A 16,911-nucleotide genomic window follows, 5' to 3' on the forward strand; every position below is an offset into this window, starting at 1 on the left:
GACCTTGAATAGTATAAGGTAGGTGAAATTTTATCCCAAAACAACATCCACCAATGGATAATTGGAACTCTAAAGGAAGGTAAATGGCTAACTAGGGAAGAGCTCCACTCCTCCTCCAACATTTATCTGGAGGAAATGCAACCTCATTTTAAGGGGAGTAGAAATTTAGAGTGTAATTTAGCTTATATACATGTTTTCCTTGTTCCCTTCTCTCTAAAATCCTTGAGCTTCTGGAAGCACTCCAACTTGTTTACACATATTTCAACTCTTCCTACAAAATCGCTCTCCTTAATAAGAAGTGGAAAACCAACTCTTCCTACAAACTCCCTCTCCTTAATAAGAAGTGGAAAACCAACTACTCCCTAGCCATGCAACAGGAGAATTTGTGCTAAACCTACTAAGAATATTTTTTCTCTTGGTTACTTTGCCATTAAGCAATTTTGATAGGATACAAAGTGAGTAATCTAAGATTTGGAAATGCATCAAGATTGTAACATATGTGAGACTTTGAGCCACATTTTATTTCCATGTCATAAAACTATTCAGTTATGGATGCATATTAGTCCTCTCTTCTCACAGGTGGTCATCCAACACAAGTTATGTAGATGGAGTTTGTTTTGTGTAGATTCTTATGTGAATCGACCCCACTTGCTTCAAGAGAGGCAGATACTCTTTATTGTATCAAGGGAAATATTATTATATCTCTATTGCTTCAAGAGAGGTAGATATTATTTATTGTATCAAGGAAAATATTATTATATCTTATTTCTATTTTATTTCCCACTTTTGGTGGGTTTTTTTAAATACAACAGAGCCAAAGGTTAAGAGACCTTTTCAGTTGCAAGATGCTACCTTTCGATTCCACTTGCTTCAAGAGAGGCAGATACTCTTTATTGTATCAAGGGAAATATTATTATATCTCTATTACTTCAAGAGAGGTAGATATTATTTATTGTATCAAGGAAAATATTATTATATCTTATTTCTATTTTATTTCCCACTTTTGGTGGGTTTTTTTAAATACAACAAAGTCAAAGGTTAAGAGACCTTTTCAGTTACAAGATGCTACATTTTGTTTCTTTTGAGTCAAGGAACTTTTGGAAAGATCAAGTTTCCCACCTCTTCATTGCTTGAGAAAAACCCCCCACTTCCCTACCACACTTGGGACTTTTTTTTGAGCTGGGTTCGTTGTTGTGCTTAATCTTTGCTAAGGAGTAGGGTAGCAACAAATAGTCTCCTTCTCAGTGGATTACATACTAGCTGTCATTAAAGTGGGCATTTTAATTTTTGTTATAATAGGCTTATCTTTGGTTTGGGTTATTAGAAGTGGTTTTTTTTTTATGAGTTCAACTCAGAAATGAGGGATTAATGTCACATACATGGTTAGAGTCATAGGTCATACCCTCCATGCTAGTAAAAGTAGCATTATACTGGTACACAAGTGTAATATACATGTAGGGGCGGTGTGTGTGTGTGTGTGTGTGTGTGTGTGTGCGCGCACGCGCGCGTGCGTTGTGTGTACGTGTGTGAGCATATATATGCTTGCATGTTTTGTACCACCCCTTATCTACTAGGAGTAGATCCACATAAGTGAAGTATGAATCAATAGGCTACAAGTTGTGTTGTAGCCTATGGCACAACAAGTAATCCAAAAATAGATGAGCATTAATAAATAATGAGGGATAGTGCAATCCAATTCAATATGCATGTGTTATTGTGTAAGTGAGCCAAAGTGTTAGATGATTCCTTGCATGTATATTTGCATATAAGCACTTACATCATAGAACAAAGAGTATCACTACAAATAAGAACTCAAAAACAAAATTCTTTATGTCAAAGTATTATTTTAGAATTTTGATCATTATCCCAACAACATACGATACCAACTTAAAGCATAATTGAAAATTTCATGTAGTGATGTAGACAAGTTGTTATTACTATAGTTGGACCACACTCCAAATATGTAGAGAAATGAGATGGTGTCACTATCATGTTCCACTTGTTATCGTTGCCACACAATTGCATGTGTGTACTAAAAACATTGACAGCAAGTATACACCATAAATGCACATCAATTCATAAAACATCTCAAGAAATAGACTATGCATGAGAAGATTATCTTGTTGATGAGTCAATAAATTTACAAGATCATTATTAGTCAATACATGTCCCTCTTATTATCAATGCCACACAATTGCATGTGTGTACTAAAAATATTGACAAGAAGTATACACCCCTAAATGTACATCAATTCATAAAACATCTCAAGAAATATATGCATGAGAAGATTATCTTGTTGATAAGTCAATAAATTTACAAGATCATTATTCATCAATACATGCAATGGAGACAAGGAAGAATGCTATATACACAATGTAGACAAGTCATTAGATCTACAACAATACTTTGTATGCATTAATAGAGAGTAAAAATGCTTCCTTCTGGTCAATTGAGAGTGGTCAATTGAGAGAAAGTGAAATAACCTTTAAAAAGGTATTTGTGTAGATCTAAATTAGGGTGATAAGGTAGTTAACTTTAGTGAGTGTGAATCTTTATGCCTAATCCTAATGTTGAAAAGTACAAGCACAAGCATAGAAATACACTATCCCCTAACTAAGAATCAAAGGATAGAATCTATGGACATCCTTATACAATACAAAGACCGGGAAACCTAAAAGGCAAGAAGAAATCCTAGACAAGAAGAGAACCATTGGTGGGTATTTTATCAAGAATCGAGGAAGAGGTCTCTTAAGAATAGTTACTCGAAGGCAAGGCAAGCCAAGCCACCAGTTTGTGAGCAAGAAAATATGCACAATATAGACTAATACAGAAAAGACCAAACATAAAACATGTGCTAAAGGCCAATGATAGTATCATCATCATTGAATTCAATTGTAGAATATTGCTATTCTTAAGAGAAATGACATTTCAAGGGTATTGTCCTCAATGCCTTTGGCTATTAATTAAAATATAAGAAATCCTAGACAAGAAGAGAACCACTGGTGGGTATTTTATCAAGAATCGAGGAAGAGGACTCTTAAGAATAGTTACTCGAGGGCAGGCCAAGCCAAGCCACATGTTTGTGAGCAAGAAAATATGCATAATATAGACTACTACAGAAAAGACCAAACATAAAACATGTGCTAAAGGCCAATGATAGTATCATCATCATTGAATTCAATTGTAGAATATTACTATTCTTAAGAGAAATGACATTTGAAGGGTATTGTCCTCAATCAAGGGTTCACTAGGGTCAAGGAATTTAGAACTGAGTGGGTTATTGATAAAGTAGACATCATCAATGACCCTATAAAGAAACTCTACAGACACTTTCTCCAAGGCTAAACCTTATTTCAAGGAGGAACAGGTGAACATACATAGCCCATAGGGACCTCATAAGTTTAATTTAAAATGGAGGATCCAACTTGGATAAAAGGAACAAAAGAAAGCTGAAAAGGTATTCCAAGAAAATGATTTTTTTGTTTTATTGTTTTTAATTAGAATGCAGAACTCATCATTTCTTTTTTTTTTTACCAAGAGAACCTATGACACATAAAATTTTCTTCAAGAAGCAATCCATTAAGCTATGCATCTTTACATAAAGCATAGGCTCATAGTAGCTTTCTACATCATCTAGGGAGATTATTGCAAATGTTTCTTACTAACCAATATCTAGTTTAGAATTCAATATACAATATGTATTTGTTTGGGCTTGTAAGAACGTATTGAGTGTTTTTTGTAGGGTCTCAGTACAGAGGAATACTCCCCTCTTGATTTCTTTTAGCCATGAGGTGATAAGGTAAATATGAGAAAATGCAATTATGAGCATTAGTGAGTCATTTGAAGGATCGTTTGTGGGCTTTGTAAATATCATAAGAAAATGAAGTTTTGTAGAGGAGAAAGGAAGTTCCTTTTAATTTTTTCTTGGATAATAGGTAAGACAGTAACGAAAGTCTCAATTATTGAATATCATTGCTCCACCCTCATATTGTATTACCTAGGCATCAACTAGCTCATGTTTGTATGATGGCTCCCATTATGAGTAGTAGTTATGGTTGAGTAGCCCGGATGCCCAATACCCCTATATTCACACGAGAAGGTGGCCCTAGAAGGCTAGATCGTTTAGAAACAGCTTGGATTAGATTTGGCACACTGCCAAAATAGGGTACATTCTACACACACTACCAAAATAGGCCACAAGCTACGCTGGACCTATCTCATAAGAGTCCACACATGGAGTAGGTAGGCTTTTCTCTTGGATACTCTGTCTCTCCTAACATTACAGGATGGACTCAAGTTGTGGGGGGGGACTATGACCACGGACCTACGTGGTCATGTTATGGCCGCCCCGCATATATACAAGCCTATATGGATACACGATCAGCCCCTTCTCCATACATCAGTCTTCACTGTTTACTCCCTAGCTTCTACTAGCATACAACCTCCTTCTTAGCAGTACAATCAACAAAGACTATGAGTACAAAGCTCGGCATGCCTTGCATCATGTAAAGCATTGTGGCTGAGGAGGATTCTACAGGATATGTATGTGGTATAAAAATAGCCTATAACGTTGATTCGTGCATGAGTTCATCATGTTTAGGGAGATCAAGATGGTCTAAAGACATAGAATTGTGTAGACATGTGCCAGAACAAGCTTTCGCCCACTCAAACAACAACTACTCTCGAAGCTTCTCAGTGGCAGCATTCATGTACAAAGCACTCAAAATAAGATGTGATGGAGATCCATTAGGTAAGTACTAGGTAAGTACTAGATCCTAGTTCATCTTTTAACAAAGGGGGTTTGGAGAGGTTTTGGGCAAAACGGTTTGGTGCTCTGTATGCAATTCCTCTGCACGATGGGACCCTTACTTACAGCCATTCTACATAACCCTACCTGTCATGCATGCTTTTGCTTTTGCTTTTGCTTTGCTCACCACCGGGTTTATGATACTCACCTCTATGATGCCCTTCATAACATTTAGTATCTACCTACGTAAGAAGATAAGAGTCATGTATGTAACAAACTTCATTCAACAAGAAGCCTTGCAATCCTTCCCTCAAAAAATAACATCAAAGGTTGATCTCTTGCATATCACACTCCCGAGAACAAGCCATATAACAATGAATGTATAGCTGCTTACAAAAGGAATGTCTAACGGAATTAGAAGTGGCATTGGGATGAAACAAGGGTTTCAACAATGTCCAAATCATTAATTGATGAGGTGACTTTGGATTTCATTGAAAAATCCAATCTTTGTGGGGCCAAGCCATTACATTCATCCTCTTGTATGCACAACATTGTGCTAACTTCTTCATCATCTAAAAGTGAGGAATCCAATCACAAAAAAGGATTGTATGTAAAACGCTCCAAAACCAACAAGATCTTTCATTCATACATGTATGACTTGCACCTACAAAGGGAAACAAGTGGATGAGATGTACATATACACGTTTCTCAAAGTAGTCTTCTCACACTCGTACTTGTATACACATTCTTCAAGATAGTGCTCACATAACCCAGTTTGTAGTGTAATTTTCTCGATTGAAAATTAAAAATCCCGATTGGAATTTGGCATTGTCTTTAATTATAAGGGACAAAATTTACTAGTTATAAATCCCAAAATTAGTATGGTTTTTAGAGATTTTTAGGTCTAAATCCCAATTAGGTTTAAGGATTGCCTTTATTTTTAAGGGTAGAAAAAAAACATTTTTCCCCCCAGCACTACCTCAAAGTAGTCTTCTTTACGTGTAGCAACTAAGATTTACCTACAGAAGGGTTGTGGTATCTTGCCACGTTTCAGGAGGAAATGTTTGCATATCCATATGGGACCCGATCTAGGAGAAAGTGATGGGCCATGTGAATTATTACTCCTCCTAGGCTTATTAAGATCATATGATCAGTCCCTCACAGCATTACCACCTCCATTGGAGGTTAATGCAATCTTCCGAAAAATCACATGAAGTCATGTTCTAGTCTCTTGCACCGGACCATTTTGCAATGATTGGATTAAAACATCCCCAAAAAATGACAAATATATTGGCCCATAACACTTGAATATTGATTTTGATGGGGACCAAATTGAGGGTTATACAAATTTTTCCCACGGTTCTTTCATAATACAGCCCTTCGATGAGAGCTCAATAGGATCATTATATCATTATCTTTTGAATATGGCAAAAAGAATAGCATTATCCTTCATTTACAGATCCATTTCATGTTAATTTTTCGTTAATTGTCTGCTAGCCCTCTGGACCTTGGGCATGCCCCTATATCTGTATAAGAAGAAGAGGAATAATAGTAGTACACCAACTAGTAAACTAATGCTGGTCACCTTGAGGTGGCCAGTTACTAATTCAGCAATCACATCCGGATCATAGGCTGTCCTTAATTGTTTTCTCCTGAATACATTTTCTAAAAGCTTTTCCTTCATGTTTCCCGTTTGGATTCTGCTCATAGTTAGAGAATCTTCTCCATATGCATGGTCCTTGTCATTTAGATCCCGCTCTTCCTTGTGTGTTTGCTTTCTTTCTAAGATGCTTTCCTCATCAAAACCTGTAACATTTGTCTTGTTTGATGAAAAAACTCCTCCATGGTCCAGAGCCACAGGGTCAAGGTTAAAATCCAGACGTGTTGCCTTCCCCTCTTGAACAAACACCTTAGCTGTCCGACTTGTATACCCAGGCATGCTGGCAGTTACTGTCACGATTCAACACAGCCATTGGAGTTAGAGTTACTTAAGACCCTGAGGTGCTCATAGCAGTGACAGAATCAGGAACACTTTTTAAACTATATACGTTAGTTACCTTCATAGTCACTGCCTGGACTCAGCAGTCTGTGATAGTCACCATATTTCTCACCCGCAATCACCTGAAGTTACCCATAATCAGCTAACAAAACCATCAATACAATAGGTTTAACAAGCTTAATTTATGTAGCAATGCATGTGTTGACACTACTCAAGCAGTACCGCTTTAAAAATGCTATAATTTCACTAGTACAGAAAAAACATTGAAGTGCAAATGCACTTGGAAACACGCACACACACATATATAGGCTCTTTTGAACCAAAATTACTAAATAAAAAAAAGGTTTCAATACAGCTGCTTTTTCTCCATATTTCGCAGTCAATCTGCTCTCTGAGGCTATGTCAATGTCCACTACAATTCAACTCTTCCCAGAAATGCCATACAATTGAATCTGTACACCTACTGTCGGTGTGCCATTAGTCCCTCCATAAACAGCTGTAGGGCAGCTTGATTGCACTTTGCCTTTGGTGAGTAGGTGCTCTATTATCTGCATCATGCAGGCTGTGTCTTCCACCTTCTACACTCTCACAATATGAAAGGGGTGTGTTAGGTTCTAACACCCAATGCCTGATGGTCACTATGATGCACCTGCACAGAAAAATCAGGACTAGCAGAGTTCACACCATGCTTAGGCAGCCTCCATAAGGGACACATAGTTGCCAGACGGTTCTTGAAACTTGGAGACTCACCAGAGCCTGGAGAGAGGATTACCAGAGGTGTTTGGATATGTATGGGAATCTGCCTATCGTGGAGAGACATGGACCTGTGGAGGGGTGAGAGGTTCCGGAGGGGTGGTTGTCCTCTTCAAGCCACCCCTCCGAAACATACTATCAATGGTTAGAAAGTATGAGGAATCTAGGTATGTGGCTGAGGCTGAGGAGAGGTCATGGTCATAGCTGTATGCTACTTCCCTCCCGACAGATCCAAGTTCTCCCCCACCAATGGGAAGTCCCCTACTTGGCCTTATACAAAGACATTGTGGAATTTTATACACAAGGGGAGATCCTCCTGTTAGGTGATTTTAATGCCCGGACCGGAAGTACCCAGGTCAGCTTTCAATTTTGAGCAAGATCATACCATTTTACAGGACATAGACATAGATGACATGTACTTCAAGAGGAGATCCGAGGATGGGGGAGCAATAACAACATATGGCAGATATTTTGGGGCAGCTCATGGACGCATCCTATAGAATGGGATGGAGAGGTGACCAGAGTTGGAGGGACTTACTTGTTTTCCTCACAAGGGAAGAGACAGCACTGTGGACTACTTGATGGGATGCCCAAGCGTCACCTCGCATATATCAGAGTTCCCCATCCCACCTCGCCCCTTAGGTGCTGACCATGCCTATTTGGCCTTCACTCTCTCGGGTTCCCTGCCTCACGAACCCATATCCCACTACATAGAAGTTCATTTTGACCACAGCCTAAATGTCGTGTATCAATCCAACCTCCACTCCTGGAGACCTCTTAGCCCCACTCACTACCATTACCTCTCATCTCACCTCTTTTCTCCATGAATCGGCTCACATTTCCTTCCCTACTACCCAACATACCACAGCCAAACCACCATCGGGCTCCCTACCGCAACACCAATGGTATGATAATGAGTGCCGGGCTTTCCGCTTCAGCCTCTTGCAACAAAAGCATGCAGGCAGCTCACCAAAAAGCAAAGCAAGAAAAAATGGCAAAGCTTCAGCCGTCATAAGAAAAGGGATTTCATCCTTGAGCAACAAATTAAGCTTTGCCACACCCTCTTGAGCAAAAACAGTAAAAAGGCATGGAAAGAGCTCCAAGAACGCAGGTCAGCCACCCCAATTACTGATCCCAACATGTGATTCCATCATACCCAAAAGCTTTACACCTCCAACAGGAGCTATAGTCTTGCTTTACCTCAGCCACCCCGACCCCACTCAGCCACCCTCTTCATGTTTCTTCATGCTCAATACACAGTAGAGAGAGAGATTACCTAAGGCCACTACTTAGAATGTCACTAAGGCCATCCATAAGCTTCAGCCTCGGAAATCCAGGAACCATGAGGACCTTTCAGCTAAGGGTGCTTGAGGAGGTATGTTTATGAATTGATTGATTTGCAATTAGCGCCTAATTAGAGACATAAACCCATGTACAAACTACTGCTTCTTCATGCTCAATACACAGTAGAGAGAGATTACCTAATCTATCATGCATTATGAACATGAAATATATACAATCTTGAATAGAGATACACAATGGTAGCACTGCTCCCGAGTTCTCAATGACTCAATGATAACTAACTAATCAATGAATGAATATGGCTAAGGCCTAGACTCCTATTTATAGTGTCAAATGTTGATGAGTTGGCTACCAACTCTACCAACCCTAATAATAATGTCCAACTAAGGGTGTTCACATAATAACCCAATAACTCGTCCACCCCTGGGCTACTCATTGAGCGCCTGGACAATATTACAAAGATCTAGCACAATAGCAACACATAAATCCAACCCGTACTCCGAGCTCTGAGTTGGCCAATGGGTAAAAGCATATCCACGTCACAGTAGGGAGAGTGTGCACGTGACATCCCCTTTTGCTTAACTTGGAGCACGGGTGCAACTAATGCTCCACCGCTCCAACTCTAAATGGATCTCCAATAGCATGGCTATTGGACCTGTTGTCTCCAATGATGTCTCCGCCCATTGGCTCCTCGGGAACCAAGATTGCAGCCGTACGTACGTACGGATCGATCCGTACCGTACGGATCGTACTATACGGATCCGTACGCATACGGATCGATCCGTACGTTTGTTTTTTTAAAAAACCCCTTTTTGACCTTCAACGTGCGAATTTGGCCTTGTTTCGGAATTTCGCCTGTTTCGCCTGCAGTGCTCTGTTTCACTCCGTCTCTACACACTATGCACATTGCAACCAGGTAATTCTCACGCTCTCTCTCGCTCATGGCCTTGGTCCCTCATGATGCATCTCTGTCTCGTACTGTACTCTCTCTCTCTCTCTCTCTCTCTCTCTCTCTCTCTCTCAACCGCGAGCGGCCAATGTACTACATGATTAATCTCGTCTCTCTCTCACTCCCTCCCCAGTCCGGGGTCCCTCTCCCTCTCTCTCTCTCTCTCTTTCCTCCTTTGGAGTATGCTCTAAGCTCTCCCTCTCTCTCTCTCTCTCTCTCTTTCTTCCTTTGGAGTATGTACTATGCTCTAAGCTCTCTCTCTCTCTCTTTCTTTGTGTCACAGAGCTTCCAAGATCCAATATGCCGAAGCCATGCAACCCCTACTGGCAGGAGCACACCAATGTCATCCGTGTTATTAATACGCCGACCCAAGCTGGTTCTGGCACGCGTAGATGGCAGTGCAAGTATTGCAACTTCGAGCTCACGAGCACAATTTCTCGTATCGTGATACACTTGACAGGTATTGGCACCACCGGCAATTGTGGTGGGTGCAAGCAGGTGCCGCAGGATATCAGAGACAAGCTCATTGCTGAGAATTCATCAACAGCAAAGGGTTCAAAGAAGGTAAGGGGCAGCCAGCACACTCAAGATGCACTTCATGATGCGCTTGTGGGGGAGATGGGTGATTCTTCCACACAGGATAGCCAGCCTACAGGGGGCAGAAAGAGGGCCCGTGTCATGCAGGAGGGTGATGAGGGCCCGTGTCATGCAGATTGTTATTTTTTACAATGGTACGTATTTTTACGTACACAAATTTTATCTGTATGGAACAGCGTACAAATACGTACCGTACATTACGTCCAGTACGTACACATCAACCTTGTCGGGAACTGAGGGCACTAAAACTAGCCCCTCTGCCTCTGGATGCTCAGCTAGCATGGTAGACATCATTGCGGAATCGCTCCTCATCCTCCTCAATGGATTTAGAGAGAAAAAACTGAAGTTCACTTACTGACTCTTCTTTGTCGTCAAAACCTGGAATGGACTCCGGGATGGTTGTTCTCCATCTGTCTGGATCACCTCCAAGCCTTGTAGTGTCTGCTACGCAAGCTCATCCTCTAGAATCTGCTCCTTTTTTGGGGACTTTGTCATCGATACCACTTCCTCTCTTGAAAGCTTTCTGACATCCTCGAGCTCTCCCTCCTATTGAGCTACATCTATGGATGGACTTACCACTCTATGTGCTATCTTTCTTGCTTGGGTCTCTTGTCGGCAACCTGCCAATTGACTCTCCCATGGCTGGATACTCTCCCCACTCTCCTTTGGATACCTGCCCATAGATGCACTGAAAGAAAACAAACACACCTTTGTGGTCAAGGACTGCCTTGCACGATGGAGGAAGGGTGGGTGTAGCCAATTGGCTCGAGCAAGGAAGCCGCATATACCTGGCTGTATAAAACGATGCATAGCCAATTGGCTTGGCCAGGGAGGCTGCACGAACCAGCCTGTAGCACCCCCTATGAGGTGCCTTCTGCTGCGTTTTGCTCCTATACATGGCAGCCTACCATGTGCTGTCCTGCAGCCAAAATAGGCTGCGTTTCTGCCAAATCTGGCCGCCTATCGTGTGATGTCCAGCAGCCTGCATAGACTGCATTTTTTTCTGGATCTGGCCACCCTTATGCTCTCCCAAATCTGGCATGCCCACCATAGGACCCCCTTGATGCGCCTTCTTCCACTCCTGGCTGCATTTGAAGCACCAACAGACCGCCGTGCTTGCTTGCTCTATCCGCCCTCTACTTCATACGTTCGGCCCTCTTTCTTGCCCTTTGGCTGAGTGCCCCTTGCACACACAAGAGCTATCTAGTACAGAATTTGCGAAACACAGCCTTGATGAAAAAAAAATGCAAACCTAAGTTAAAATGTATGTGATGGGGTTCTTCGTGATGGTTCTCCACGCCATTACGAGAGAGAGAAAACTGCAGCCTTTCTGCCGTCAAAAACCTGCCATAGCTCTCCATCATGCATAGCCGGAGTGTGGGCAGCCACTATATGTGCATCATATGGACACTTGTTATAGCTATCCAACTTACACAAGCCATTGCATCGTGTTCCAGAAGTGACTATAGCATAACCCCTTGTAGGGTCCTTGACTAAACTCTTCTTATCTGCAAATTCAAACACCAAACCTTGATCACACATCTAGAAGGCTAGATGCACTGAGGCCATGGAGGGCACTTTGGTTTATGATACACAGTGCATTTGTAGGATTTGGTGTGATATTATCCACACGCTCATGGCCACTTGGGCCAAGATTCAAGGATCTTCGAGGGCTGCAGAGAGAAAACGTGGCCAATTCATGAGAATGGGATCATGTTAGTTTTTTCACTCTCATATGGGGCCTTGCTTGCAACACAAGGCACCCAATTGGTTGAGGTTTTCCCTTGCTTGTTATCATTGAGTCATTGAGAACTCGGGAGCAGTGCTACCATTGAGCATAGATTAGGTCCTCTCTCTACTATGTATTGAGCATGAAGAAGATGCAGTTTGTACATGGGTTTAAGTCTCTGATTAGGCACTAATCGCAATCAATAAATTCATAAATACGCTTCCGCAAGCACCCATGTCACATTAGTATCAGAGCAGCATGCTCGTTTTGGACATGTAAACTTTGGGAGTTTGATGCTTTTGCAGAAGCACCATATGGTTGATAATATGCCGCCTCTTTAGTCTCCAACATAACATGTATGTGAGGGGTGTATTTTGGGAAAGATGCATCGCAAACCATTTCCCAAGGATGTAGCTACTAGAGAGGAAAATAACGTGGAACTTCTTTACTTTGTTACATTCATTGATGACAACTCAAGGTTTGATTGAAAGCAAAAGAAAATGTGTTTACATGCTTTGGCGAATTTGTCTCTAGAACACGCTAAATAGCCCGACGATATCAAAGACCCCTCTAAGATAGCCCTTGGGATAAAAAAGTCTCTAATTTTGTCCTTGTTTGTGGCAATGGCTGAAAATATGTCTGCAGGTAAGATACAGACACTTCGCTCAAATAGAGGAAGAGAATACATGTCTAATGCGTTTAAGGATTATTTGCTTGAGAAGGGAATCAAACATTATTGCACTATGCCTTATACACCACAACAAAATGGTGTAGCTAAGAGAAAGAACATGTCTCTTATGGAGATGGTAAGATGTATGGTGAAAGCAAAGAAGTGCCTCATACTTTGATGGAATCCATCGTGTGCAACCCAGTTGCCCAACAAAAGCTATGAAGACCATAACACCATTGAGGCTTGGTACAACAAAAAGCCAAAAGCGGATTATATGGGTGTTGGGCATATGCTCATGTGTCACAGCAACTAAGAACAAAGCTAGATGATAAAGCAATCAAATGCATCGTTGTAGGCTACAATAATGAGAGCAAGGGATATCGTCTCCATAATCCCCATTAACAGATACAAGGCAAGACTTGTGGCTAAAGGCTATTCTGAGAAAAAGGGAAGAGATTATGAGGAGACTTTTGCTTCTACTTCCAAGATGACTACAATCTGTTCAATGAATGATTGCGATGGCTGCACATAAAGGATGGAAAGTGCGTCAACTAGACATCAAGATTGCATTCTTAAATGGGGATTTACAAGAGAAAGTATATGTGAATCAGCCCATTGGTTTTGAAGTTCCTGGTGAGGAACAAAAAGTATACAGGTTACACAAAGCATTGAATGGTTTGAAGCAACCTCCAAGAGCTTGGTATGATAAGATACATGCTCATTTGACCAGCCAAGGTTATGTGAATAGTCCAGCTGAAAGCACCTTGTATGTGAAGAAAACTGGTGCCAATATTCTCAGTGTCATCTTGTATGTGGATGACATGCTCATACCAAGGACTTGTGAAGAAGAAATTTCAGATTTCAAAGCTGATTTGAAAGCTGAATTTGACATGTCAGATTTGGGGCCTTTACATTATTATCTTGGCATTCAGTTTATGCACAGAGATGATGGCAACAAACTAAGTACATAAAGAGTTTGCTGAAAAGGTTTCACATGCCGCTTTCTACTCCAGTAGAACCAGGTTTACGGCTCAGCATGCACGACATTGGTGAACCTTTTGAAGCCAGCATTTATAGCCAGGCAGTGGGATGCCTCATTCACTTGTGTAACACGAGGCCTGACATAGCTTTTGGGGTGTCTCTGTTAAGCAAATGCATGCATAGCCCAAGCACAAAGCATTGGCAAGCTTTGAAACGCATTTTCCGTTATCTACAGGATCCTCTGGATCTTGGTTTGTTCTATCTCGGGGGGGACAACTTGCAGCTTCATGCATACAGTGATTCAGATTGGGCTGGTGATTATGATACTAGGCAATCCACCAGTGGGAATTGTTTTTTTCTTGGCAGTTCATGCATATCTTGGTTGAGAAAAAAGCAACCCACCATTGCCACATCCACCTGCAAGGCTAAAAGCAAGGCAGCATTCACTGCTACGGTAGATTGTGTATGGCTGAGGAGATTTATTGGTTGATTTTCGTGAGTGTCAACAAACACCAATTACTATTCTCATTGATAGCCAGAGTGCTATGGCAGTGGCACGAAATCCCATATTTTATGGGAGGTACCAAGCACATTGAGATCCGTTATCATTATGTCAAAGAGAGATTACATGCAAGGGAGATCAGTTTATCTTCCTGCCCTACACAAAATAATGTTGCGGATCTATTTACAAAGGCTTTGCCTACAGAGAAGTTTGAAGCTTTCTGAAAAGCTTTAGGCTTGCTCTCATACTAAGAGTGATCTTGCTACCTTGTACAGGTTCACACTTACACTACAGGAGGGATTTGAAGGCAAATGCACACTTACGGTAGTGCTACATGTGAATAAGACCTAACCAAGGGCACTTTTTCCCATGTGGTTTTTCCCCTTGGATGTGACATATGTATACGTGGAAGGTTGACTCTACCACTCCACTGATGCAAGCTTTGTGTATTGCAAGTTCCAAATGGCTTGGACCTAATCAAACCCCTTTCTAACAACTTCTTGGTAATAAAAGATGTTTTGTTAAGGCATAGGGCTTACAAATTACCTGTGCCATGTTATATACATCATGTACACTTGCTTTTTTACTTCTTTCTACAATTCAATGCTTTGTATTGTGAAGATTCTGCTTCCACTATTGTGTTTTCTTACATATGGCTCGGAGCAGAGTTGCTAGCCACAATCTATTGCAGTCATTGATGCGCATTATTCTAACCCTAATAAGGTTTCCAAGTATGTGGTCCTTACAGACGTTATAAATGAGACGGCCCTATTAATGGGGGTTCCCATAAGCAGATGCCTAAGACTTGGATCAAGCCATGCCTAAGTATGCTCCTACGTATGCTTTACACATGAACTAGGGGTCCTAGTGCTAATCTAGCCTCAAGCTTGGAGGTGAGGAGCCATCTAGAAGGAGAGCTTGCCAGCTCCTCCACCAAGGTCTAAAGTGAGTTTTGCACACTAAAGCTGGTTGAGAGATCTTCGTACAGCATGTATGGTAAGGTTTGTAACCCTAATCACTGGCATGCCTGTTTCATAAGCCACTGTCCACAATACACCCAGTACATCTACGATTATAACCAACAAGGAGCGCCAACAGGACACCACCAGTGCCCTTCTAATATGGTTGATGCCACCTCCTCATAAACTCTCTTTATTTGACATACATGCAGTCTATCATGTAAGTTATACTATATGTGTGTGTACCCATCTTTATAAGTTTTATTAATAGACGATTAATAAGTAAATGTCTAATGAACTCACAGTTAAATTAATGCCCTTCACAGAAATGCTCGCAGGAAGAGACTGGCCATTTGAAGACGATACAACTCTTCCATGAACACCACACTGTAGATAACAGCCATAATCAGTCATGAAAAAGAAGATACCAAGCAACAATTAATCAAATCCAATCATTGATTTTTCACCTTGACAAGGCTTGCAACGAGTAGTAGCATGCTTAGGCGATTTTTCTCCCAGATGTCTTCTAGCTTCAAGGAAGAAAAATGTGGATTAGATCTCCCTCTTTAAGAATATACCCGATAAAGTATACTTATGATGCAAAAAATGTTACATTGGTGCAAAAAATAAGCTACACTGCCAAAAAGGGGGAAAAGAAGGGGGGGAGAGTTGGGTTTTTTGGACTTCAACCCCCACACCTATGTATATGAACATACATCAATATTTACGTGTGTGTGTGTGTGTGTGACACAAACACACACACACACACATGTATGTATATGTATGTGTGTCTATGTATATCTACACACGAATATTCACGTGTGTGTGTGTGTGTGTGTGTGTACACACACACACACACACACACATGAATGTATCTACACATGAATATTTACGTATGCACACACACACACACACACACACACACACACACGAATGTATCTACACATGAATATTTACGTATGTGTGTGCACACACACACACTTTTTTTTTTTTGGTAAAACTAGTTGAAAATGCATTATATCATGAATGTACAAAAGGGTTTGGCATCAGGAGGATGTCTAAACCCTAGAACTTAAAAAACAGCAGTAAAGAAGTTCTATGCAAGAGCAAGGCAGTGCTCAAGAAAAGAGCCTATGCCCTATCCATCAGAAACAATAAAAGAAAAGCTGAATACAAGAAACATCCAAATCTCCCTCATGCACGGCATCATATAAGGACTGCCGCAACGAGGCTCGGAAGAACTCATAAGGGTGCTGAAGGGGTGAATTCAGATATGTATGATTTCGCTGTAGCCAGAGGGTCCATAAGGCCCAGTATCTGATCCAATGGAAGAAAAGAGAATACTGTGACAAAGAAGCTGATAAGGTGCCAAACATCCAGAAAAACTTGTAGAACCTGTGTGCTGGAAATCTGAGAGATAAAAAATAGGAGATCTTGTCCAGAAGGATTCTGGAATATGAACAAGACCACAATAAATGCGGAACACTCTCAGTAGTATGATGACATCTTGGACAAATAGGAGAGGCAATCCTTCTTTGAGCCAATTTCACTCCCACTGGAAAAATACCGACAATGCATCTCCAGAGAAAGAGTCTCTGTTTCAATGGCATTTTCAACTTCCATATCAATGTCAGTTTTGCTTTCCACCAAGCTAAAGACTTATCCAGATGCCAAAGAGAATTAGCATGCTGAGCAATCCATGGAGGAGGTAATATCAATCGAT

The 16,911-nt window shown here is 41.0% G+C and overlaps 1 protein-coding gene across 3 annotated transcripts in view; it reads right to left on the reverse strand.

Annotated features, from left to right (window-relative positions):
• Positions 1-6,014: 6,014 nt before the first annotated feature.
• The window catches only part of SOL1 (carboxypeptidase D), a 49,711-nt gene continuing 38,814 nt past the window's right edge, over positions 6,015-16,911 (reverse strand). For all 3 annotated transcript variants that reach the window (XM_086823845.1, XM_086823843.1, XM_086823844.1), the window contains exons 12-15: positions 15,656-15,718; positions 15,492-15,575; positions 6,805-6,868; positions 6,015-6,697 (exon numbers count right to left, since the gene is read on the reverse strand). In XM_086823845.1, the coding sequence (XP_086679971.1) occupies positions 6,219-6,697; positions 6,805-6,868; positions 15,492-15,575; positions 15,656-15,718 (690 nt within the window). In that variant the 3' untranslated portion in view covers positions 6,015-6,218. The remainder of the gene's footprint in view (positions 6,698-6,804; positions 6,869-15,491; positions 15,576-15,655; positions 15,719-16,911) is intronic.

Source organism: Cibotium barometz, chromosome 30 (genome assembly GCF_041138505.1).
Source record: "Cibotium barometz isolate CiBa-2024 chromosome 30, ASM4113850v1, whole genome shotgun sequence".
NCBI classification, from domain to species: Eukaryota; Viridiplantae; Streptophyta; class Polypodiopsida; order Cyatheales; family Cibotiaceae; genus Cibotium; species Cibotium barometz.